The sequence below is a fragment of the Anopheles coustani genome, chromosome 2 (genome assembly GCF_943734705.1).
Source record: "Anopheles coustani chromosome 2, idAnoCousDA_361_x.2, whole genome shotgun sequence".
In the NCBI taxonomy this organism is placed as follows: Eukaryota; Metazoa; Arthropoda; class Insecta; order Diptera; family Culicidae; genus Anopheles; species Anopheles coustani.
Genome location: NC_071289.1, coordinates 50,042,214 through 50,067,492, shown reverse-complemented (window position 1 = coordinate 50,067,492; position 25,279 = coordinate 50,042,214). Strand labels below are relative to the sequence as shown.

At 39.1% G+C, this 25,279-nt stretch overlaps 1 protein-coding gene and 2 long non-coding RNA genes across 6 annotated transcripts in view; 2 read left to right on the top strand and 1 right to left on the bottom strand.

Moving 5' to 3' along the window:
- Positions 1-9,757: 9,757 nt before the first annotated feature.
- On the bottom strand, positions 9,758-11,203 carry LOC131265919 (uncharacterized). Of its 2 annotated transcripts, none has more exons than XR_009178327.1 (4): positions 11,072-11,203; positions 10,730-10,925; positions 10,349-10,406; positions 9,758-10,246 (listed from the first exon to the last, which is right to left on the bottom strand). It is a non-coding gene; the product is annotated as an uncharacterized LOC131265919 (long non-coding RNA). The 2 variants fall into 2 exon arrangements; XR_009178326.1 differs by having other exon boundaries at positions 10,353-10,406.
- Positions 11,204-16,856: 5,653 nt separating this feature from the next.
- On the top strand, positions 16,857-17,378 carry LOC131264552 (uncharacterized). Its single transcript, XM_058266836.1, has 2 exons — positions 16,857-16,942; positions 17,026-17,378. Exons 1-2 carry the CDS (start codon positions 16,921-16,923, stop codon positions 17,376-17,378), a joined length of 375 nt encoding a protein of 124 aa, XP_058122819.1. The 5' UTR covers positions 16,857-16,920.
- A 1,223-nt stretch (positions 17,379-18,601) lies between these two features.
- LOC131265927 (uncharacterized) overlaps positions 18,602-25,279 on the top strand; it is a 74,434-nt gene continuing 67,756 nt past the window's right edge. For all 3 annotated transcript variants that reach the window (XR_009178337.1, XR_009178336.1, XR_009178338.1), the window contains exons 1-3: positions 18,602-18,769; positions 19,093-19,146; positions 19,253-19,348. This is a non-coding gene — a long non-coding RNA (uncharacterized LOC131265927). The remainder of the gene's footprint in view (positions 18,770-19,092; positions 19,147-19,252; positions 19,349-25,279) is intronic.

Sequence of the window (25,279 nt, the reverse complement as noted above, 5' to 3'; positions counted from 1 at the left end):
TGTATGACGGGCTGCTGGAACTCGACCTCCCTAAAGGCACAGAACTCATCGGCTTCGCCGATGACATCGCCTTGACTGTGCTTGGGGAGGACGCAGCCGAAGTGGAGATCCTTGCGGCCGAGGCCTGTAGTAGGATAGAGTCGTGGATGAGGCAGCACAGGCTCGGGATTGCTTACCACAAAACCGAGCATCTACTGCTGAGCAGCCACAAGCAGAGGCAGTCTTCGTCTATCTGGATGGGTGATTCCCCGATCATCGCTCAGCGGCAGCTGAAGTACCTGGGAGTGATGCTGGACGACCGGCTTTCCTTCAAGGCACACGTCGAGTATGCCTGTGAGAGGGCAACGCGATCTGCAGCAGCTATCTCGCGCATCATGCTGAACACCGCAGGACCCAGAAGCAGTAAACGCCGCCTTCTAGCGACGGTGGCTACGTCAGCGTTGCGGTACGCGGCACCAGTGTGGGCAAATGCCCTGAGCGCCACAACGTACCAGGAGAGGATTGGAAGGGTGCATAGGCTACTTGCTATACGGGTAACCTGTACATACCGGACGATATCCTTGGATGCAGTCGCGGTGATTGCAGGGATGGTGCCCACGTGCTTGTTGGTGGAGGAAGACGCTGAGTGCTATCGACGGAAGGCGGCAGGAGGTGGCAGCTCCAGTGCGGTGAGACCAGCGGTTCAGCAGTAGACGATGCGGAAGTGGCAAAGCAGATGGGACAGTTCTGGCAGGGGACGATGGACACACACCCTTATCCCAGACCTCGCGTCGTGGGTAGGGAGGAAACACGGAGAGATTGACTTTTACATCACGCAGTTTCTCTCCGGCCATGGGTGTTTCAAGTCCTACCTGCACCGGTTCGAGCATGCCAGCGCCCCGTGGTGTTCCTGGTGCAGCAAGATGGTGGAGGACGCAGAACATGTCCTGTTTGTTTGTCCACGTTTCCGCGAGGAACGCGTCGAGATGGTGCAGAGCTGCAGAGTGGTGCTGACGGCGAGAAACCTCACGCAAGTGATGTGTGCTTCGGAGGAAAACTGGGTGGCAGTTGGTGCTGGAATGCGGACGATTGCGACGAAGCTGCAGATAAGGTGGAGAGAGGAGCAGAGGCAGGCCCGTGTTGGGCATTGACGACGGATTGGAGCCACTGACCAATCGCTAGACGTGTGCGGGAGCAGAACCCCCCCTGGGAGTAAAGCCTTGAGGCAGTTCCCAGGGGATGTGGTCGAGGAGAGGTTTTAGTGGGTAAAAGCCCCACACTACCGTAGTGTGTGGGGTGTCTTCCTGAAGATTTCCTCTTCGCGTAACAAATTTAAAAAAAAAAACGCATGGTGGTGCAAAAACATATACCATCGTACATTGTTATTGGCGGAGAAACAACGCTGGTAACATATCGTGGACAACAGCACACGTGCAGGAAGTGTGGACTCACAGTGCACCACGGTATGACCTGCCTGCAGAGGAAGCTGCATGTGCAAAAAGCAAAGGTGAACGACCGAATCAGCAGCTACACAGATGCCACAAAAGTGGTACAGAAGGCAGCTCCCATATCAGCTGCCCACAATAGTGTTATCGAGACAAACGAAAAAAGCGAGACAATAGATAGTGCAAACGCGATAATCACGAAGAGGATTATAACGGGACCTGCAAGCAACTACTCTTCAACGGGCAGCAAATCGAGATCTCCCATAAGATCCAAATCGTTCTCTCCGCTAGCAGGACCATCGCGATACAGAGAACGCTCAAAGAAAAGAAAAACGATGACAAAACTTACTGATTTGATCAACATTCAGTGTAAAAGAGGTAGGACGAAATATACGAGGAAAGCCACGATGGAGGGACTACCTCGAAAGCAAACAAATAAAAAAAAAAATTATGCTGTGATTGACATAAACGTCCTCGACTGTCCTCGATGTAAAAACTTTTAAAAATAGAAATGTAAGCTTACCTATATACACGTACAATAAACGATATTTTATAAAAAAAAATGGAGGGACTACCTCGAAAGCAAACAAATAAAAAAAAATAAAAAAAAACCAACTGAGATATCATACAAGATCGCTACGATCAATATAGCTAACATATCAAATACTACTAAAAGAAATGCGCTCATATCATTCATAAGAAAGTTAGATTTCGACATTGTTTGCTTACAAGAGGTAAATGCAAATTCCTTAGAAACGATTAAAGGGAACAATATAATTGAAAATATTGATGAACCACAAAGAGGAACGGCAATCGCTATAAAGGATGAGATAAGCTACACGTTTGTTGAAAAGAGTTTAGATGGCAGGTTCATCGCAATATGCGTGAACGATAAAACAAAAATTCTCAACATATACGCTCCATCTGGCACGCAAAATAGAGCGACGAAAGAGTATTTGTTTCAACACGCGATCGCACACTATTTGAGGTATCCAACACAGAACATAGGATACCTACAGAATTTTTAGAGGGAATAATTTTGCTAGTGCCAAAAGGTAGTAAAAACACTAGAAATGCAACAACCATAGAAAATATTCGACCAATCACTCTGCTAAAATGTGATTACAAAATATTGAAGTGCGCGAATAACAAACGTAACATATTGCAGGCGCTTCTATCAATAAAATATAGAATTCTGCAACTGAACAATAAGAAAGTAAAAGGAAAATTCATCTCCTTTGATATAGAAAAGGCCTTTGATAGAGTGAACCATGACTTCTTAAATAATACCCTCATCGCTATGGGATTCAATGCAAGATTAATAGAGCTCTTAAAAACCATTCAGACACGTTCATTTTCAAAAGTGTATTTTAACGGTTGTCTCCAACCAGCCCTGCAAATCAAACGCTCCGTAAGGCAAGGTGACCCACTAGCAATGTTGCTCTTTAACATATACATACATCCACTGATAATTAAACTAGAAGAGATATGCCAAGGCCAAGACGACTTGATAAATGCATATGCTGATGACTTTTCAATAATAACTACGTGTCCGCGAAAAATTGAAAGCATCAAACAAACGTTTATAGAATTTGAATTGAACTGAGGAGCAAAACTTAACTTAAAAAAATGCGTATCCATAGATATAGGATTCATATCGGCAAGAAACAGAATGACAGTAGATTGGATAGAAAACTAAAACGCAATTAAAATTTTAGGATTGATTTTCACGAACTCTTTACGGCTAATGATCAAATTAAACTGGGAAGCGATAACCCATAAATTTGCGTATATTACATGACAACACAAGGCTAGGGAACTCAACATCCAGCAGAAAGTAATACTAGCCAACACATATATAACATCCAACTGTTTGTTCATAGGATCAATTATTTCTAAAGGAAAAAAAAAAACACTAGGCAAACTAACTTCAATGCTAGGGAGATTCATATGGTCGAAAGGAGGACCAAGGGTGTCAATGGAACAATTAGCGTTACCAAAAGCCAAAGGAGGATTCAATTTGTTAAACCTAAATTTAAAACTAAAATAACTGCTAGTAAATAGACACCTTAAAGAGTTGGAACACATTCCATACTCCAAGGCAATACTATTGAACGGGGGAAATCCACCCAACATAGCTGACATACCTTCAACCTATCCATGTATGATCATAATAAAAACTGAATTAGCATACCTTCCAAGAATGACTGTTCAACGGCCTTCAGCAAAAAAACATTTATAGCTCCATTTTGAATTCAATTGGGCAAGCTCCTATAGCAAAACAGCATATCACTCTAAAGTGGAACAGATATAATACGGATGTGAATAGCAATATGGGTAAAACAGAGTTACGACAAATGATATTGTAAAAATAGTTAGAAATAAGCGATGTAAATATAAAAAAACGGTCACGACTCAGACGGGCTCTAGTCCAACAAGGAGCAATCATAAAAAAAAATAGATCTGCAGCTTCATGGAAATTTGTAGTTTCCCTCTGTAGACCCAAAGTGACTGCCTGACAAAGACCCTCTTTAGAGTACCTATTCCAGCATTTAACTTGTTTTTGAACTGTCCTGAAACGTTCATCATTCAAGTTTAAAAGCAATGTTTCATGATCAGATATTTTTGCACAAGCATCTGTTATCACGCTAATTGAGTCTGTGTTGCAGTACACATGGTCAATCAATGTCCTGCTATTATTCGTAATACGAGTAGCTGCACTAACCTTCTGCTTCAGGCACACCGAGTCCATAAGTTTCTTCAATTTTTCGGACCTCACATCATTGAACCAATCAATGTTGAAGTCCCCAACCAAGACATTACACTTGCCAAAATCTAGAAATCTGTCTAACCAGTCCTCCAGAATTTCGACAAATCGTGAGTCACTTGAACTAGGTGAGTGATACAGAACGCCATAGTTTGCAGCCGCCATGCCTCAAGTCACAGTGAACCCCAAAAACCAGTTGCCTTCCAGCGACTCGTTTAGAATCACCTTCAAAGCAACCGAGTTCCCAGCATAAATTGCAACCCCTCCTGTGTGTCGTGAGTGAGACAAACAGGACACGGCCCTGTACCCCAGTATACTAAGCTGATCAAATGCTTCGCACTCCGTTATATGCGTCTGAGAAAGAAGGACCAACGCGGGTTGCATCCTTTCTACCGAGTCGCGTAACAGAACATAGCTTGACGATAGGCCAGCGACATTGCAATACATGATTTCATATCGCTGTCCCATCCCCAGCAATCTCTGATATTGGAAATGCTTAGCAATCTTCGATGCCTGTCTCTTGTATACGGGGCACCCGCTACTAGAAGCAGCATGTTCCGTGCTCCCCCTTGAACCCGCCAACACCCAGTTCACACATTTTAAGGCCGCCGACTTACATTCCGACGTCCTGTGTGCACCACTGCACCTAGAGCATATATTGATAGATTTGATATCGATTTACTGTCTGGCTAACTTCGTGTTTACTTAATTATGATTGGTAAGTTTGGTTAATATGATCCTAAACGTGCCTATCATGATTGAACATGTTCGATTGCGGAACTTGAGGTTCATTATTTTACCTGAAAGTGTGGGAATCCATACATTGTATTTGATATGTTTATAAACGTTCTTTTGCTCTTGAACTTAATATGCTGTTTATTGGCGCGATTGCATGTGCACCCGAAATCGCGAGAATTATCTCGCGGTGTCATATTGAGACGAGTCGTATGCTACCTAAGGGCGTATGCTCTTTTAGGCGTGGGAACACGCATTCCCAACTACGCATGCATTGCTTCTTTAACATTTGGTTTATTGCGCAAATTAATTTTGGTTTTTTCGTGGTTGAATTTGTTAGCGGTAAACAATATCAGGTTACATTATGCGTACATGCCTGTTTGGCTTTGATTGTGAATACGTTGTCCCTTTGCGTTTTATCTTGCCTTTCATTTGTTTTGCATTCCATATTGCATTCTACATTGTATGCTACTTAGAACTTGCTTGGAAGATTAAGCTCTGCAATGGAGCTTGAAATGTTAATTGTTTTAAGCTTATGTTGATCTGTACTTTTGGAAATTGCGCCTGCGTATGTGCTTGGTACAGCACAGTTGGAGCAAAAAGTTGACGTTTTAGCGAGGCGGTTCAACTTTAGAAACTGCATCCAAAAAAATCAGCCGGTGGCAGAATACATAGTCGAACTCATAGCGTTCGCACAATTAGGCGAATTTAAGTGCTGTTTGGGGGAGGCTTCGCGTGGCCAACTGGTTGCGGGTGTTCGCGATGATGGCCTGAGGAAGCGTCTTTTGCGTGAGACGGGTCTTACATTCGAAGAGCAGAAACCATTGGGAGGACATGGGAAGCAGCGGACGAGCAGAACGAAGCCTTTAAGAAAGGAGAAACCAGGAGAAATGGCGGCGATTAGATTTTCAGCCATGTTCGCTGAAAGGACGTCTGCGTTAGCCATTGTTGCTAGGAAACGACGAGCTGTTAAGAACGACGACCGGAAGAAAATTGTTCGTGCGTATGAGAACAAAGTTTCTGTAGCAACGATCTCGGCCAAGATGGATATGTCTGCATCCACAGTCTTTCCACAAAGTGGAAGCAGCTAAGCGCGGTGGGTCTAAGGAAAAGAAGATATCAGCAACACTGTCCCTACAAATCCAGACTTAGATGGATGAACATTGCTGCATTACGATCAAGACTATTTGTGAAAAGTTGCAAATAGTGTATAGGATAACAGTTAGTCAAAGAACAGTAGCAAGAGAAATATGCGGAATGAACTACACATTTAAGCGTTTAAAATTGGTTCCCGAACGCAGAGTTAACGAAGAAGCATTGCAGATACGTAAAGCCTATGCAATTGAATTTCTTGATCATCTTAACGCATTTTCTAGAGAAAAGATTATTTTGATTGATGAAGTCGGGTTTAATGCAAGAATGAGACCTACTAGAGGCCGAACAGCAGCCGTGAAAGTTGTAAAAAAATTACGTTCAAGAAATATTTCTGTTATATGCGCGATGAACAAAAAGGTATTTTGCATTACGCACTGCATAAGCGCTCAGTGAACAGATCCTTATTTCTTCAATTTGTAGTTGAACTCAAAGAAATATTGAGGCAACAAAACTTAAAGCGCACAGTCATGATCATGGGCAATGTTCCTTTCCATCGTTCCATAGAAGTACGAGAAAAAATGGAAAGTGACGATCAATTAATGTAGTTACCTCCATATCCACCGATTCTGAACCCAATTGAAAATATGTTCAATAAGTAGAAAAAAAACAGTAAGAAGAGCTTATGTTCAAGATGAAAACAGTATTGTACAAGCCGTACAATTTGCTTCTAAGTCAATTACCGAAGAAGATTGAGAGGGTTATTTGAACAATATGTTAAGGAATGTGCAAATGTGCATTAGGGAAGAACAGATAATGGATTGAACTAACAATGTTATTTTGAATAAAGTTGGTTTAAATAAAAACATCTAATTAGCCAGTAATGAATGATTTATCTATTTTATTGAATCACAAAACAAGAACCGAATCTTTTAGTCTCCATCGACCATCAACAATAACATCAACGCGTTCAATTCATGTACACGAAACCTCTACAATTTATGCAAAATTCATTTCCATTCGATTTAAACTGATATTACACCTTCGAACTTCGTACGTTCCTGATTTGATAGTCAGAATCAGCAAAACATTTTCTTGAAGGTAATACCTCCAATAAAAACGTTGCATTTATATGCAGAAACGAAAGACCCCATTTGAAAAACCCTACTTTAATTGATGAATAAAAACCAAAACAACAGCGCGCGCGTAATAGTCTTGCGAGAAAACGAAATCAATTTACACCGATCTCAAAAAACGATACGAGTACGCATGCAAGTAATAAACAGAATTTTCATCCTTCTGTTCTGCTCTTCTTCTTCTTGGCGTAACGACCTGTTGGTCATATGCCTGCTTGTTAAGGGCTTACGAGACTTGTTTCCCTGTTGTACGTGGATAGTCAGTCCTCTCGTACAGGGGAGGGTCCGGTCTCGGTTGGGATTCGAACCCACGCCGTCGAGGTGGTGAGTCCCGGCGCTCATGGGCCGATTTTCTTACCGGCGCTACCGCTCGGTTGTCGCGGACCCCCTATTCTGTTATGAAATTCTATACCCGATGGCCTGCAAGTCATATGTTAGAACGAGATCTATCTGTGCCGAATTGTCATTACGTTGACCGATGCTTGCAAGTCGTTGTTGACATTGACATGTATTTGAGCAAAAACGATAAATGGGTGTTCGCGAGCGCCAAACGATGCCGTTTCCTGTAATACAGGTATGACTACAGGTACGGGAAAAGGTAAAAGTTTTCATGTATTCAGTCTCATTAAAAATATTTTACAGAGTTGTTATTACAGAGCCCACATCTTCCAATGTCAATGAACTTATTAAATATGATCAAAGTTCAAATTCGGAAGCCGAGAATGAAAGAAACGAGAACGCAAAATTCACTGATCACAAGGATGCAATTTATGATAAATCGTCATGATGAATTCCTATTTTTCCTCCACAGATACGACGTGAGAAGTGTATCAACCCTCAAACTATTTTTTTTGTTATTAATGTACTTCCTGGTTTTCAAAGTAGCGGCGTATGTTTATGGCCAATATTGATGACAATTCATGGTATACCCGAAGTTCATCCAATGGTTGTTGCCGCTTACTGCGGTACTTCAAAACCTTACCCCAATTCCTTTTAAATTGGGGGATGAGCTGAATATACTATCGGAAAAAGGGTTTAGATCAAGGGACGTGCTGCTAGGAGTTTCCTTATTTTACATAGTAGCGGACGCTCCTGCGAGGGCTTTTAAAGGCAACTATTATTTGGTCGATCTTATGTCAACATATCTTCATAGTTTCACCTTTTTATTCATAGGAGTGGTTGGGCACAATGCCATCCATGGATGTCTTAAATGTACGTCGGTTGGCCAGCATCTCCCGGCTTCACGAACGGTGACGTATTCACATGTGACGGGTGTTCTTAGAACACATGAACTATTACGCTTGCAAGGCTATGGCCAACACCACTAATATCCGTCTCCGTTATTAAATTTAAGAAACTTTAATATTATTCAAGATATTATTGTAGCAGATAGGCTCCATTTAGTTGATTTAGGTCTAGTACGTAGAATAATTAGGAGTTGTATTTTTGGAGAGTGGGGTGTTCAAAATTGGACTACTGATGAATCCGCTTGTATAATGAAGCACATGAAAAAAAAAAAAATAATACTGCCGTCGGAAATTCATCGCCCCTTAGAAGGTTTCAAAGACGAAAAAAGTTCTATATTCTGATGAACTTAGACATCAGAATATAGAAGAAGAAGGCATCAGAATATAGAACTTTTCTGCATTATGCTGCCATTACGGCGTTTAAAAATGTGCTTAATCAAAGAGCATATAACCATGTTATATTACTATCTACTAGAATAACAATTTTATCGACAGAGTTTCATAGAAAATACTGGGAGCATGCCGGTAAAATGCTAGAACAATTTGTCAGTGACTACGCAGAGATCTATGAATCCGCGTATATTAGTTGTAATATTCATAATTTACTACACTTATACGATGATGTTAAAATATTTGGATCACTTGACGACATCTCTGCATACCACTTAGAAAATGCATTACAACATATCAAGGGTATGATTAGAAATGGCAATCATGTGCTTAAACAATTATGGAACAGAATTTCTGAATATGATCGTTTTCAAGCAATGATTGGAATACCAATGCCGGTAAATGACATTTTTTTAAGTGTACGGTGGTATAGTATACTATTATTGCACAAATTTTGTTTTAAAAAAAGGACTGCACGGCGGATGGTTTTTATCTGACAAAGGCGAGGCATAGGCGATCTCTCCGACGAACCACTTTTGTTCACGGCTTCTTGCTTACTACTTATACTTGCTTGTATGTTTGAAATATTAAATAGTTTTGTTTGAAATATTAAATTGATTGCATAACTCATGCGACACATCAAGACGGTTAAATGCGAATTGGTCTTACATTGCCTTGTTGAGAGAGAAAATATGCGCAATTATCTTTACAAGAAGGATTCTTCAAACCAACATATTGATATACCATAATAACTACATTTACTCAATAATTTAATGAATAATCTGAATTATTTTGTCACAAAAGTTGTAACTTGTATAACTTTCAAAGACTAATTGAACAACTCAAATCGTATTGAACAAAACTCACTGCACAAACTAAAACTGAGACAAATGGCTAGACGGACAGACCGATGGACGACTCCCAAAAGATTTGAAGAATACCACTCCAGTCGTATGAAGTTCCGCGAAAAATGGAAATACACGCATAACATGTACCCACAGTGTACCCACAGTGTGTCACACGGAATAGACGGGAGCGACCGACGTATGCTATGCCGACGTTCAGGACTTGAAAAAAAATGAAACAAAACGACAAGCAAAGACAAAATCGACAAAGCATGGGAGAAAAGAAATACAAGGGGGAATAGAGAGAAACGGGATTAAAAAGCCCGTATCGGAACGTAAATGTAAATCTGCTCCTTTCAATATAAAACTGAAGATCATTAGTGAGTAGAAAGTAAATTAAATAATTTACATAAAACAAATGAATTGCAAAATAAACTTCAAATTGAGCTATGCTTAAAAAAACTGTTCTTATGAACACCAAGTAGTAACAAAACTGAAAATCAACAATACTCACCATGTTTAGATTGATAGATTTTGAAGAAGCTCCTCCCACACCGTTTCACTCTTATGTCTGCGACAATAACAAGCCACACTCATGTTGGAATGAATTCTGAAATAGTTATGAAATAGTAAATTAGTAGAAACGTTTATCAAACTGAGAGAATATTTAAAATTAAAAATTAAACTTTAAAAAAGACTTATCAAAAATAACTCACGACACTTTGTGTGGGCCTCTGCATCCATTTCCTCACGAACATCACTAAAATACACTGGAATGATGAAACGGATACATAAATGAATTAGAAAACTATCTTCACATATTATTAACAAACATTAAACATTATTAAATGCTTATGAGTACCTTCAGCTATCTTTACAGCTTCAAATACCATGCATTAATTGTCAGTTGTTGACAAAATTGATCAATCATATAATACTACTGCGCAATCCAACAAACCGATTATCATATCACTTCTCCACAAATATGCTCCCAAACAAAACGTTCCTTGAAGCGTGTTACACAGCTTACTTACAATTGATCAGAAGACTTATTAAGCATTACGTTCAAACAGATTAATTCTACACAACTTACCACACTATACACTTTCTTCTTTAATGAAGTATTCATGTCTACTTGATCACAAAATACAGCTCCGTTTAATCACTTGTATCATGTAAGTACTTGTTTCGTGCAATGGGTGTTAAATAGGTTTTCAAGTATTCATTTCTGCAGATATCTTCATTTTAACTTGTTAGCTCTTTTACCCTGCACCCACAATCTCTCTATGCTAGAAATAGAAGAAAAAACACACAATTGAAAATGATACGTTAATTTATACATAACGAAATTCTACTACAAGTTGCTGCATCATTCGTTGTTTTTACAAGGCCTACAGAGAAGTCATGCAGTGAACGGGAACACTCATCTACATACCGTTGTCTGTCTCATGTTCGACGTGGCAGATTTATTTTGGTTTGAATCAACGACATTCCATCGCCTGGCAATACAGAATAAAAATATTATCTGAGCAGTTCGCATTTACTAAACACCATCAATTGGCATCTGTTTCACAACCGGAAATCTTCCAAGCTAACAACTTGACAGCTCTCGAGGATTCTATTTCTACTGCGACATTTCATTTCATGAAAAGGCGTTACACAAATGAACAATATGACATGTGGTTGTAGAGTTCTGTACTAAAGTCATATCCCATCCGCACCTACCCAACAAACATTAACACGTTGCGTACCAAGCGTTTTACACACTTGCGTACACACTTTTCAGTACAATTTTTTAAATTACAATTTTTTTTATAATATTTGTTAAATCGATTGTTTTCGAAGGCCAAGCAAAAACTTAGCTTAACAAAAAATGTATATAAAATATTAAAATAATTTTCATGTTGCATTTTCATTTATTTATGGGTCAACAACTTTCTAGAACTAAAACTGCCGTCACCCATATTTGGATGACGCGGTACGGAACGTGTTAAATCAAATTTTAACCGGTACCCGTTCAACCGCCTACCCGGGAAGTTTTTGGAATTTTGTTTTCAAATAACTTTTGATTGGATTGACATTTACATTTACACTTCATAACCTACCAAAGCGTATTCGGTACAATCGCCGAACGAAAGGACATGTGGCTTCGATTGCCAAAATTTGTTTTCTTTTTAATGAAATCGAAGCAACTTGTTCGGGAGCGCGAGTTAATAATAGCGCTTTCGCGGGTTTGAGTGTCGGAATCGGAGTGAAGTTATAGAACAAGTTTTCAAACAACATCATGGAACATGGTAGGAAAAGGGCAGGAAAGGAAACAGGATGAGACGATGACCCTTAGCGACAGGCTAAGTTAATAGTTGTTCGGTGGCGTTTGGACATCGCGGCGATCATCGGTTGTTACCGGGTGTAACATACCCTACCGCCAAAAGCTTCGGGTCGAGGTAGGAAATCAATGGGCAAATTAACATACTTCATGAATTTTTAAATTTATAAAAATTATACAATATTTTTGGAAACACCCTCAAGTATCTTTACTGAAAATTTCATATCGATCTGACGTCTAGATAAAAAATTATTAAGTCTTAAGTACAGGAAAACGGAATCTCCCATACAAAATGTATGGACTACCCGGGTAGTCCGGTTGAACGTTTGAGGGGTATCAACCGAAAATCGCAAATAATTTTTTTTTAATTCCTTGGAAAATTTATTTTCTTTAGCATAACGATAGAAAATGAGTTTTTCTAGGCATTCTAAAAATTTCTTGCCGATACGTCAATCCAATCAAAAGTTAGAACAAAACAAAACTCCCAAAACTACCCGGGTAGGCGGTTGAACGGGTGACGGTTAAAGTAAACATCAACGCGTTCTACGTGTTTTCACTGGCCATGACAGAGTGGTGCTGCACATCGTACATCGAAGGAGCCTGCTACGATCCGTGGTCGCTGTTTGCCAGCACGAACCAGAGGAGGAGTCGGACCATTTCTGGATATTTCGCCTGATCGCCTTCCGAACCGGACGATAGATATTTATTATTATTATCGAAATATTAGAATAATAAAACAAACAAAAATATTTTCCTGCATGAAAATAATTATTATGGGAAAGAAAAGATATCCTGAACTCAGCTCATATAATCTATTACGAATGGGTATACGTTTTGCCACGTATAGTCTGTAATAAACGCACAGTCACGTCAAAAGCGTTCTCTTTTGAGGCGTCCCGCAAGTACAAAGAGAATTGGCGGAAACACTTCTTTTCAGAAGTCGGTTTACGCCTAGATTGCATAGGAAATCTGCTTCAAAAGAAGGGGTAAGAGAATTCTGAAAAGAATTCAGTTGTGAAGAGAATTCTTTTACCAAAAAATAACGCCAACATTTCTTGTTGGGAACTCAAGCAATGCTATGAGCGGTCAGATGTAAAAAATCGCGTATTCGTGTATATCGAGTATAGCGTACAGCGGGGACCAACTGCACTTGACTTTTTTTGGGAAGTTACATAAGAAATTGTAAAAATAAATAAACTTTCAGTCGTTTCTTGCTTTCTTCATGCTTCAACTGGGAACAAAGTTTTGTCCGTTATTAAGTTCGTTTTTCGTCGGAAATGCTGTTCTTAGTAATCTTCTCTATCTCTTCTTTTCTTCTTCTTCTCTATATCTATAAACATGGATGTTTGTATGCTCGTGATGCTAAAACTCAAAATCGGCTGAACCAATCTTGATGACGTCTTCGTATGGTTTGTTTCTTTTTACCCAAGGAAGGTTTAGGAGAAAAGAGCACGTGAAAATTCCCAAAAAAAGCCGGAAAATGGTAAAATTCGGTAAAAATGGCTTTTATCGGTTATCGGCATTTGTTCGTTTTTATTCATGGAAGGTTCAAAGAAAAGAAAACTTTTAAATTCCCTAAGGAAAAGTCGGAAAATTTCCCACACGATTTCCAAATATACGATTTATAACTAAAACTAAGAAACCGCTTGTCCAACCTTAACGAAGTTTTGGGATGATTTTTTCTTCCTGACCCAGCGATTAAAATTGTGATAAATCACGAGTCCGAATTCACAGATAATCGAATTATTTCATCTCGGTTAGTCAACAAGCGATCGCCTAGATCACGTGTATTTGGTTTTGATAGGAGTTGACTGTATTTTGTTGAGTGGCAGAAAAAAGCTTTGTTGCATGTACACATTTTTCTATGGAAGGTGAACAAGATTCCGTCAGATCAAATAGCGAACATTTTTTATCCAATGGTGCATTGAGCTTGCGGACTTTACAATTCCTCTTCGTTAGTATGTTTTGTTCAGTGAATTTATTAAAAGCTCTCCATATGCATTATTTTGGAAAACACCAACTTCATATCATATTGGCCTTTTTTGTGTAAGGCATGCTAAACACATATGAATATTGAGTACAGGCTGGCCCCGGTTTTCGTCACCAAACGGGACTTTGACAGCGACGAAAACCGAGGCTAGCGGACTACACTTCTTACGTTTATAATACCTACTCAAGAATTGACTGGCACAAAACAAAAGTTGGATGTGTACACTCTTCTCGTCTGAATATTCAGTTGTTGATATGAAGGTGTTCTTGAAACTATAACAAAGTTTGTGTATTTAATCATCAAATCAATGGCCATCAACCGTTTTATATTCCGTTTTACTTCTTTGGTTTCCATGCCGTGTAGGTTTACAATAATACTTTTCAGTGCTTCAATTGGAAGATATTTTTGATTGAGCAAAGTAGTCTGAACCAGAAAACCTGTACCACTCGTTTATGAGTCCATGTTAATTCTTCTGTCATACAAAATGAATTGAATCATATGAGTAAAGAACAAAGCACGCTACTATAAACCAGCTTCGAACGATTTGTCAAACGACGAAAACCAAGGCCAAGATGATTAAGTACTGAATAGGTGACTTTTTAGGAGGTATTTTTTTAGAAAATGGCCTGCGTGGCTTTTGCCAGCATGGTGATAAACAGCATAGAATGTAAACAACTATGCGCGTAAAGAGAAGGTACGTGAGGTGAAACTTCGATACATTTCGTCGAAAAATCGGTGACCCACTACGGCCGACGGCTTCTTAAACATTTTCCATTCGAACAAAACAAAAGCAATTGAAGAATCGGTTTGTTTGGTTCTCGAGGGTTGTTGTTTGTTTATCTTCTAAGGATGATTCCCGCCAAATTTGAGTATCAGCATACTGTCAAAAGCTATTTTTCGATTTTTTGCAGTGTAGACGTCAAAATGCTCTACATTCCGCTACCTTATATAGTGTGTATTTATCTTCACCGAGGCTGACGAAAACCGGGGCCAGCCTTTATTTAAGTTCAGGGAAATCTATCAAACAAGTTTACAAGTACATCGCCGGAAGGAATATGGCGGTTTTTGGCATTGAAGGAGATGAAATAAGTATCAAATGAACCGATACGTTGTTGTGCGTTCCACAGGTTTTGTTTTTTATTTCAATGTTTAGTTTATTTGAAGAATGGTTAAAGAATTCACCAAGAGCTCTTGAGTCAGGATAACAGGAAGCAAAAAAAACATAATATACAAGATTCCAACTTGAAGCAGCGATTCTATTCCGAGATTATTGCTTGACGCTACCCAGGTGACAAAATTGACGGTTATTTTTGAAAAATGCAGTGAAATTGCCCTAAATCCCACCGATGTTTGAATGTATGGGTGCGGAATTTCGTATCGCCGTGTACATACACGGACTGATGAATGTTTTCTTCTTGAACATTTTTCTAAGCTGGCTGTGCATCAGTTTTGAGCTGTCATTGGTGTTTTCATTTGGTAATGCGACTGTGCATCGTGCGGACTTGTTCAGCGTAAATAAAAGATGATAATCTTTATTAACCACACATGTTTTCACGGAATAACAAGAAAAGCGGTAAGAGAAGCCTTTTTCCAGAAACATATTTAGCATCATCATCAACGTCGGTCGAATGTAGGTGTTCAATGAAAAAACGTCAACAAACCAGAGGTTTGTATCAAAACTTGTTGACACGGCGGGAGTGAATAAATCACAACCGTTGAAGGAAGTTTTGTTTAAAATGTTTCATCTCTTGAACTTCATATTCGATATAGGGTTTTTTGAGAAGTAGAGCTTCGCAAAACGAACTTGGTGGCTTCGGGAATTCTCTACAAACTCGCAACAAACAAGGAGAATGTGCTGATGAACGATGTGATCGCCATCGTCAGTTCGCTGCTGCAATAGTGTATGCTGCAATAGCAACGATTATCAAGGACGATCGGAAGTACTGTCGGCGTCACGTCAGTAGATGTTGGACGTGGTACAGGAGAATTTCGCGATAGGTACGACACTTCCGCCGCAGGATACCAAAATGGTACTGGAGTCACTGTTGCCAAACGTGAAGTGTTACATCCGAAAAGAGTTTAACATTGAAAAGGTTCGTAAGATTCAGGGGACAAGCTTATTCATTTTCCTATTTTTCTCGTTTTGGATTTCACTCGGGCTCACCATTACCACCACAACGAAGCACGAGGCTACGGTTGATGACACTTTGGCGCCGAGGAAGCTGATCAAGTTCATTACCAATATGCTAACCACGAAGCGAAATTCGAGCAAAAAAATGCTGTCCTGCGATTCTACGATCCATCACTTGAGTGCCACAACCTTTAATCGGGGTTGTTTTCCTTCACGCTGCCGTTCGAGCTGGAGCCGCACGCTATTTTGGGATTGCGGGATCTCGACCTTGGGTCCGACACCGAGATGGGATACGCCAGGGCACTCTGTTTGATTTATCACACCAATCTGGCCAAACTGTCACTGAAGCTTGCAAATGCGCGACGGTTGATGACCAACACTTTTACCAAACCGAAAGCTCCGCACATGATCGCGAAACAGATTGGCTGGCAGGAGTCGACTGCTCGATTGTTGAACAAAAAGCGGATGGAAAACCGCGTCCACGGAGGTGCGTGGGAGCAAAAGTAGAGTAATATTTTGATCGACATGGATGAGGTGGTCAAACGTGAAAGTGAATCGTCGGCGATCAATGGTGCTGGCGGCGATTTGTCATGGTACTCCTGCAGAGCATCAGCAATGACTGGACTGAAATGTCCTACCTGCGTCTCGGTCTACGAATAACATATTTCCACATCTCTCTCGATTCAGCCGTTTGCACTGTACCAAAAACAACATTGTGGTTCGAAGATAAACAGGGATGTGACTCTAATTTTCTCGATCAGAAGGCGGATTAAACAGCGAGTAGATCAACAGTATGAAAGCCAACAACACGTTTACCCAGGGCCAAGCAAGATTGTGATGAGGCAGTTTATCGATTATGGTAAGTTTATTGATTTATTTGCGTTATTGCTTCAGCACTCGATAATTTTTATTTGGAAAGTGTTATTTGCAACCGTCCAGCAGGTTTCAACAACAAAGGCCGGAAGGTTTCTGCATTGCTCGTATTGACCGTGGTGGAGCGTTTGCTGCTTGTAGAGGCTATGATTTCGGAAACGAGACAGGACATACAAGCCAAAATAATGCTGGAAAGCCAGGGTAGGCCAATATTTCCAGTGACTTTATCGACAAGGGATGAACTTTATGCAATGATGATGCAGACGCTCTGTTCGCCGCAAGATGCAGCTGACCCTGTGATACAGGACGAGCAGCAAGCTAGGAAGCAGGTTTACTCCATGGTAGCTCGATACATGCAGTGTTTGCGATTTTGTTGCATTCGAGTTCGTCGGGGAAGATTATCCTGTTTGCAAGCAAGGTAAATGTAAAAGGGTATTTTTTTGTATATTTGTACTTTTCTATATTTACCTTTTCGTCTTTTTCGTTTCATGACTACGAATTGTAACTAGACGGTTTTTGGAACACGCGAAGAAAATATTCCAGAACAACTGCTGAAATTGTTAAAATAAATCCTCTGTTCGAATTCGAATTTATATTTTGTTTTGATTTGATGGCTTTGAGCTGTCAGTTCCGGTTTTGGGATGGAAGGGTTCAATTTATAATAGTAAGGATCGGATCAGTGCACTCACGGTGGGTTCATTTTTCACGCACACACTTGCAATTTTGGCTTAATAAAACTGCTATTAATCTTCTATGCAGCCCCTTTCTAAGCCTGGCAAAAATTATCTAAATCGTGTTTTCTGTCACTTGGGTAACGGCTCCAACTGGATCATTGCTCTCATATGAATTGATTAATCGCATTGAAAATAAAAACTTTACTGGAATTTTTGAATTATTTGTTTCACATAATTGAACAGAAGCGGCTTAGTGCTGGTGCTTTTCGCGAACATTTTATCAACAACAATATCTGTAGCGCACTTTATTTAATATTATATATTAATAATTCCTGGAAATTTTTTTTTCTTCAGCAAAACGATGGAAAATTTGTGTTTCTAGGAATTCTAAAAGTTTAATGTCGGTACGTCAATCCAATCAAAAGTTATTTGAAAACAAAATTCCAAAAACTTCCCGGGTACGCGGTTGAACGGGTACCGGTTAAAATTTAATTTAATGTTTGTTGGGTAGGTGCGGATGGGATATGACTTTAGTACAGAACTCTACAACCACATGTCATATTGTTTATTTGTGTAATGCCTTTTCATGAAATGAAATGTCGCAGTAGAAATAGAATCCTCGAGAGCTGTCAAGTTGTTAGCTTGGAAGATTTCCGGTTGTGAAACAGATGCCAATTGATGGTGTTGACTAAATGCGAACTGCTAGGATAATATTTTTATTCTGTATTGCCAGGCGATGGAATGTCGTTGATTCAAACCAAAATAAATCTGCCACGTCGAACATGAGACAGACAACGGTATGTAGATGAGTTTTCCCGATCACTGCATGACTTCTCTGTAGGCCTTGTAAAAACAACGAATGATGCAGCAACTTGTAGTAGAATTTCGTTATGTATAAATTAACGTATCATTTTCAATTGTGTGTTTTTTCTTCTATTTCTAGCGTAGAGAGATTGTTGGTGCAGGGTAAAAGAGCTAACAAGTTTAAATGAAGATATCTGCAAAAATGAATACTTGAAAACCTATTTAACACCCATTGCACGAAACAAGTACTTACATGATACAAGTGATTAAACGGAGCTGTATTTTGTGATCAAGTAGACATGAATACTTCATTAAAGAAGAAAGTGTATAGTGTGGTAAGTTGTGTAGAATTAATCTGTTTGAACGTAATGCTTAATAAGTCTTCTGATCAATTGTAAGTAAGCTGTGTAACACGCTTCAAGGAACGTTTTGTTTGGGAGCATATTTGTGGAGAAGTGATATGATAATCGGTTTGTTGGATTGCGCAGTAGTATTATATGATTGATCAATTTTGTCAACAACTGACAATTAATGCATGGTATTTGAAGCTGTAAAGATAGCTGAAGGTACTCATAAGCATTTAATAATGTTTAATGTTTGTTAATAATATGTGAAGATAGTTTTCTAATTTATTTATGTATCAGTTTCATCATTTCAGTGTATTTTAGTGATGTTCGTGAGGAAATGGATGCAGAGGCCCACACAAAGTGTCGTGAGTTATTTTTGCTCAGTCTTTTTTAAAGTTTAATTTGTAATTTTAAATATTCTCTCAGTTTGATAAACGTTTCTACTAATTTACTATTTCATAACTATTTCAGAATTCATTCCAACATGAGTGTGGCTTGTTATTGTCGCAGACATAAGAGTGAAACGGTGTGGGAGGAGCTTCTTCAAAATCTATCAATCTAAACATGGTGAGTATTGTTGATTTTCAGTTTTGTTACTACTTGGTGTTCATAAGAACAGTTTTTTTAAGCATAGCTCAATTTGAAGTTTATTTTGCAATTCATTTGTTTTATGTAAATTATTTAATTTACTTTCTACTAATAAACGTTCTTCAGTTTTATATTGAAAGGAGCAGATTTACATTTACGTTCCGATACGGGCTCTTTACTCCCGTTTCTCTCTATTCCCCCTTGTATTTCGTTTCTTCCATGCTTTGTCGATTTTGTCTTTGCTTGTCGTTTTGTCTCATTTTTTTTCAAGTCCTGAACGTCGGCATAGCATACGTCGGTCGCTCCCGTCTGTTCCGTGTGACACACTGTGGGTACACTGTGGGTACATGTTATGCGTGTATTTCCATTTTTCGCGGAACTTCATACTACTGGAGTGGTATTCTTCAGATCTTTTGGGAGTCGTCCATCGGTCTGTCCGTCTAGCCATTTGTCACAGTTGTAGTTTGTGCAGTGAGTTTTGTTCAATACGATTTGAGTTGTTCAATTAGTCTTTGAAAGTTATAAAAGTTACAACTTTTGTGACGAAAATAATTCAGAAAATTAAATTATTGAGTAAATGTAGTTATTATGGTATATCACTATGTTGGTTTGAAGAATCCTTCTTGTAAGGCCGCGTCCACACGGCATCGTAGCGTAGCGATTTTGACACTCCGTCGTAGTGTCAACTATTTTTTATGGCCGTGACTAAGGCCTCTCGACCAACATTTACACTACGACGGAGTGTCAAAATCGCTACGCTACTATCCCGTGTGGACGCGGGGTAAAGATAATTGCGCATATTTTCTCTCTCAACAAGGCAATGTAAGACCAATTCGCATTTAACCGTCTTGATGAGTCGCATGAGTTATGCCATCTATTTAATTTTTCATACAAAACTATGTAATATTTCAAACATACAAGCAAGTATGTTTGAAGCCGTGAACAAAAGTGGTTCGTCGGAGAGATCGCCTATGCCTCGCCTTTGTCAGATAAAAACCATCCGCCGTGCAGTCCTTTTTTTAAAACAAAATTTGTGCAATAATAGTATACTATACCACCGTACACTTAAAAAAATGTCATTTATCGGCATTGGTATTCCAATCATTGCTTGAAAACGATCATATTCAGAAATTCTGTTTCATAATTGTTTAAGCACATGATTGCCATTTCTAATCATACCCTTGATATGTTGTAATGCATTTTGTAAGTGGTATGCAGAGATGTCGTCAAGTGATCCAAATTTTTTAACATCGTATAAGTGTAGTAAATTATGAATATTACAACTAATATACGCGGATTCATAGATCTCTGCGTAGTCACTGACAAATTGTTCTAGCATTTTACCGGCATGCTCCCAGTATTTTCTATGAAACTCAGTCGATAAAATTGTTATTCTAGTAGATAGTAATATAACATGGTTATATGCTCTTTGATTAAGCACATTTTTAAACGCCGTTATGGCAGCATACTGCAGAAAAGTTCTATGTTCTGATGCCTTCTTCTTCTATATTCTGATGTCTAAGTTCATCAGAATATAGAACTTTTTTCGTCTTTGAAACCTCCTAAGGGGCGATGAATTTCCGACGGCAGTATTATTTTTTTTTTCATGTGCTTCATTATACAAGCGGATTCATCAGTAGTCCATTTTTGAACACCCCACTCTCCAAAAATACAACTCCTAATTATTCTACGTACTAGACCTAAATCAACTAAATGGAGCCTATCTGCTACAATAATATCCTGAATAATGTTAAAGTTTCTTAAATTTAATAACGGAGACGGATATTAGTGGTGTTGGCCATAGCCTTGCAAGCGTTATAGTTCATGTGTTCTAAGAACACCCGTCACATGTGAATACGTCACCGTTCGTGAAGCCGGGAGATGCTGGCCAACCGACGTACATTTAAGACATCCATGGATGGCATTGTGCCCAACCACTCCTATGAATAAAAAGGTGAAACTATGAAGATATGTTGACATAAGATCGACCAAATAATAGTTGCCTTTAAAAGCCCTCGCAGGAGCGTCCGCTACTATGTAAAATAAGGAAACTCCTAGCAGCACGTCCCTTGATCTAAACCCTTTTTCCGATAGTATATTCAGCTCATCCCCCAATTTAAAAGGAATAGGGCTAAGGGTTTGAAGTACCGCAATAGTATTAAGCGGCAACAATCATTGGATGAACTTCGGGTATACCATGAATTGTCATCAATATTGGCCATAACCATACGCCGCTACTTTAAAACCAGGAAGTACATCAATAACAAAAAAAATAGTTTGAGGGTTGATACACTTCTCACGTCGTATCTGTAGAGGAAAAAAAAAGAATTTTTAATTTCATCATGACGATTTATCATAAATTGCATCCCTGTGATCAGTGAATTTTGCGTTCTCGTTTTTTTCATTGTCGGCTTCCGAATTTGAACTTTGATCATATTTAATAAGTTCATTGACATTGGAAGATGTGGGCTCTGTAATAACAACTCTCCAAAATATTTTTAATGAGACTGAATACATGAAAACTTTTACCTTTTTCCCGTACCTGTAGTCATACCTGTATTACAGGAAACGGCATCGTTTGGCGCTCGCAAACACCCATTTATCGTGTTTGCTCAAATACATGTCAATGCCAACAATGACTTGCAAGCGTCGGTCAACGGAATGACAATTCGACGCAGAAAGATCTCGTTTTAACATATGACTTGCAGGCCATCGGGTATAGAATTTCATAACATAACAGAAGGATGACAATTCTGTTTATTACTTGTATGCATACTCGTATCGTTTTTGAGATCGGTGCAAATTGATTTCGTTTTCTCGCAAGACTATTACGCGCGCGCTGTTGTTTTGGTTTTTATTCATTAATTAAAGTAGGGGTTTTCAAATGGGGTCTTTCGTTTCTGCATATGAATGCAACGTTTTTACTGGAGGTATTACCTTCAAGAAAATGTTTTGCTGATTCTGACTATCAAACCAGGAGCGTACGAAGTTCGAAGGTGTAATATCGTTTTAAATCGAATGGAAATGAATTTAGCATAAATTGTAGAGGTTTCGTGTACATGAATTGAACGCGTTGATGTTATTGTTGATGGTCGATGGAGACTAAAAGATTCGGTTCTTGTTTTGTGATTCAATAAAATAGATAAATCATTCATTACTGGCTAATTAGATGTTTTTATTTAAACCAACTTTACTCAAAATAACATTGTTAGTTCAATCTATTATCTGTTCTTCCCTAATACACATTTGCCCATTCCTTAACATATTGTTCATATAACCCTCACAATCTTCTTCGGTAATTGACCTAGCAGCAAATTGTATGGCTTGTACAAGACTGTTTTCATCTTGAACATAAGCTCTTCTTACTGGTTTTTTTCTATTTACTTAACATATTTTCAATTGGGTTCAGAAACGGTGAATATGGAGGTAACTACATTAATTGATCGTCACTTTCCATTTTTTCTCGTACTTCTATGGAACGATGGATAGGAACATTGTCCATGACCATGACTGTACGCATAAAGTTTTGTTGCTTCAATATTTCTTTGAGTTCAACTACAAATTGAAGAAATAAGGATCTGTTCACTGAGCGCTTATGCAGTGCGTAATGCAAAATACCTTTTTTGTTCATCGCGCATATAACAGAAATATTTCTAGAACGTAATTTGTTAACAACTTTCACGGCTGCTGTTCGGCCTCTAGTAGGTCTCATTCTTGCATTAAACCCGATATTTGAACCCCGATATCATTTAGAAATGGGGCACTTTGTATTGCGTGTATCTTTCATACCATTAATCCAATTGAAAAACTTTGTTTGAATGAATCATAATTTTTGATTTAATATATAACGTAAAAAAATTACGTTCTAGTTTTACGAAGAAATTCTCCAACTTTTTTGTTGATACCGCCCATCAACCAGCGCACAACAGTTTTAGTCACTGTTCTGGCCAGTAAATTAAAAAAAAACTCTTCATTTTTATTATGTCCTTTGTTACTGCTCTCTTCTTTAATTTTTGTTTCATTACTGCCCATTATCGCTCTATTGGGCGGATCTGGAGGCAATTCGGTGGATTCATCATTTTTAAATGAATTTCACAGCAGTATCGTTGTACCATGATAGCACGTCCTTGCTATAGTGGCAGCTTGCTAGATCAGGCCAAAACATAACTGGACCATCATGAGACCTAACAAATGGCAAAATTTATTTCATAAGGCACTCCTTCTTATACAAGTCCGAATTTATGTTCTTATTCGTCACAAACACGGCGGTCTTTTTGCCACATGTGCAGAATCCTTGCCAAATCGTTTTTTTTAGCGAATTTATCGGCGAAATAAAGTTTGAACCTCTTGGTGACGTTGCCACGAGCATAATTAAGAAATTTAATGCTCGGAATTTGTTTTAAATCGACTTTCATATAGGTTCCATGGGGTCCGCGACAGTCGAGCGGTAGCGCCGGTTAGAAAATCGGTCCATGAGCGCCGGGGCTCACCACCTCGACGGCGTGAGTTTGAATCCCAACCTAGACTGGACCCTCCTCTGTACGAAAGGACTGACTATCCACGTACAACAGGGAAACAAGTCTCGTAAGCCCTTAACGGGCAGGCATGACCAAGAGGTCGTTACGCCAAGAAAAAGTGTGCATGTAACGTGTCCATGTTGGGTAAGCCAATCGAACTCATAGCATCGAGAAATGGACTACAACCCCGATATACGGGCGTCGGTTGAATGCGATCCGGTATATTGGTGCCGTCAAAGCTCCATAGCAGCGAGGAATAATTGAAGTCGTCATATACAGCATACAACTGATCATCAGTGCCAATCATACTGTCCAGCGCGTTGGCTAGGGCAAGCGAAAGTTTGGCATATTAAAAAACAAATTTCGATGTATCTTGGGAGCTAGGCAGCTTCATTACGCACTAGAAAAATGCGAGCGAATTATAAATGTTTGTTGTGCTCTTCACAAAATGTGCGTTTTGAATGGATTGCTAACTGGTGTTTTAGACGAGCAAAAATATGCGGTATAAGAAATATTCACAAACAAACCCTTCGACTTGAGGAAGTTTGTACGAATTATGCAAAAATAAAATTAATTTTTCAAATGATATTACAAATACTAATCAATTGGTGAAATCATCTACAAGTATTTATTGAATCATTCTTTTCACATATTTTTGAGTTGTTCTTCATGATAGCGGATGGTGCTTTCGACAAACATTTTCCCATAATTTACACATTCCTGTAGCAAAGCAATTATGTGTGTTTTAATCCACAATGGTTTTTTTTTATAATTTATATTGTGGGGGAGAACTTTCGGCTTTTGGACGTCTTGCGGTGTTGTTTGTATTTCAGCTGATGCCGATATTACGTCCGATTCGAAATCCAAATTTATCGAATGCGTTCGTTTTCTCGGATTAGATGGTCTCTCTTTTCTTGGCTCCTCTAATGATTTATCGTTGGCCTCATCGGTGCTAGGAGCTTCCTCTGTTACTAATTCATTCTGTTCCGATGTTTCTTTTTCTTGGGGTTCTGTTCCCTCTTCCTCTTGGCATTCCAGTTAGGAATGGCGGCAACAGTCTCATTCAACTTCATTAAATGGATAATAATTTCGTCCATAATATATAAAATTTTCAATTTTGCTCTGCCTCCACCCGTCTTGTTCTGTTCTCGTTGGTTGTGGGAGAGTTTTTTTGCTCCTGATTTTTTTTCGGTCCATGTCTATACAAATATAAAATATATATAATAAAAAGTAAAATATAAAACAAAAACATAAATTTCTTCAAAATACTTACTCGTTTCCATCCCCCTGCTTCTTTACTAGGGCCTAACACATTCAGTTCAGCTGCTACCTCTTTCCAGGATGCACCAGGGTTGGACGAACTACTTTTTGCAACAGCTGGATTCTCTTACAT

What these genes read in the sequence shown, in the direction of transcription:
- LOC131264552 (XM_058266836.1), top strand. Translation starts at nt 16,921, where the DNA reads ATGAGGCAGTTTATCGATTATG. An exon ending in GAGGCAGTTTATCGATTATG is followed by an intron (nt 16,943 to 17,025) that starts GTAAGTTTATTG and finishes ACCGTCCAGCAG; the next exon opens with GTTTCAACAACAAAGGCCGG.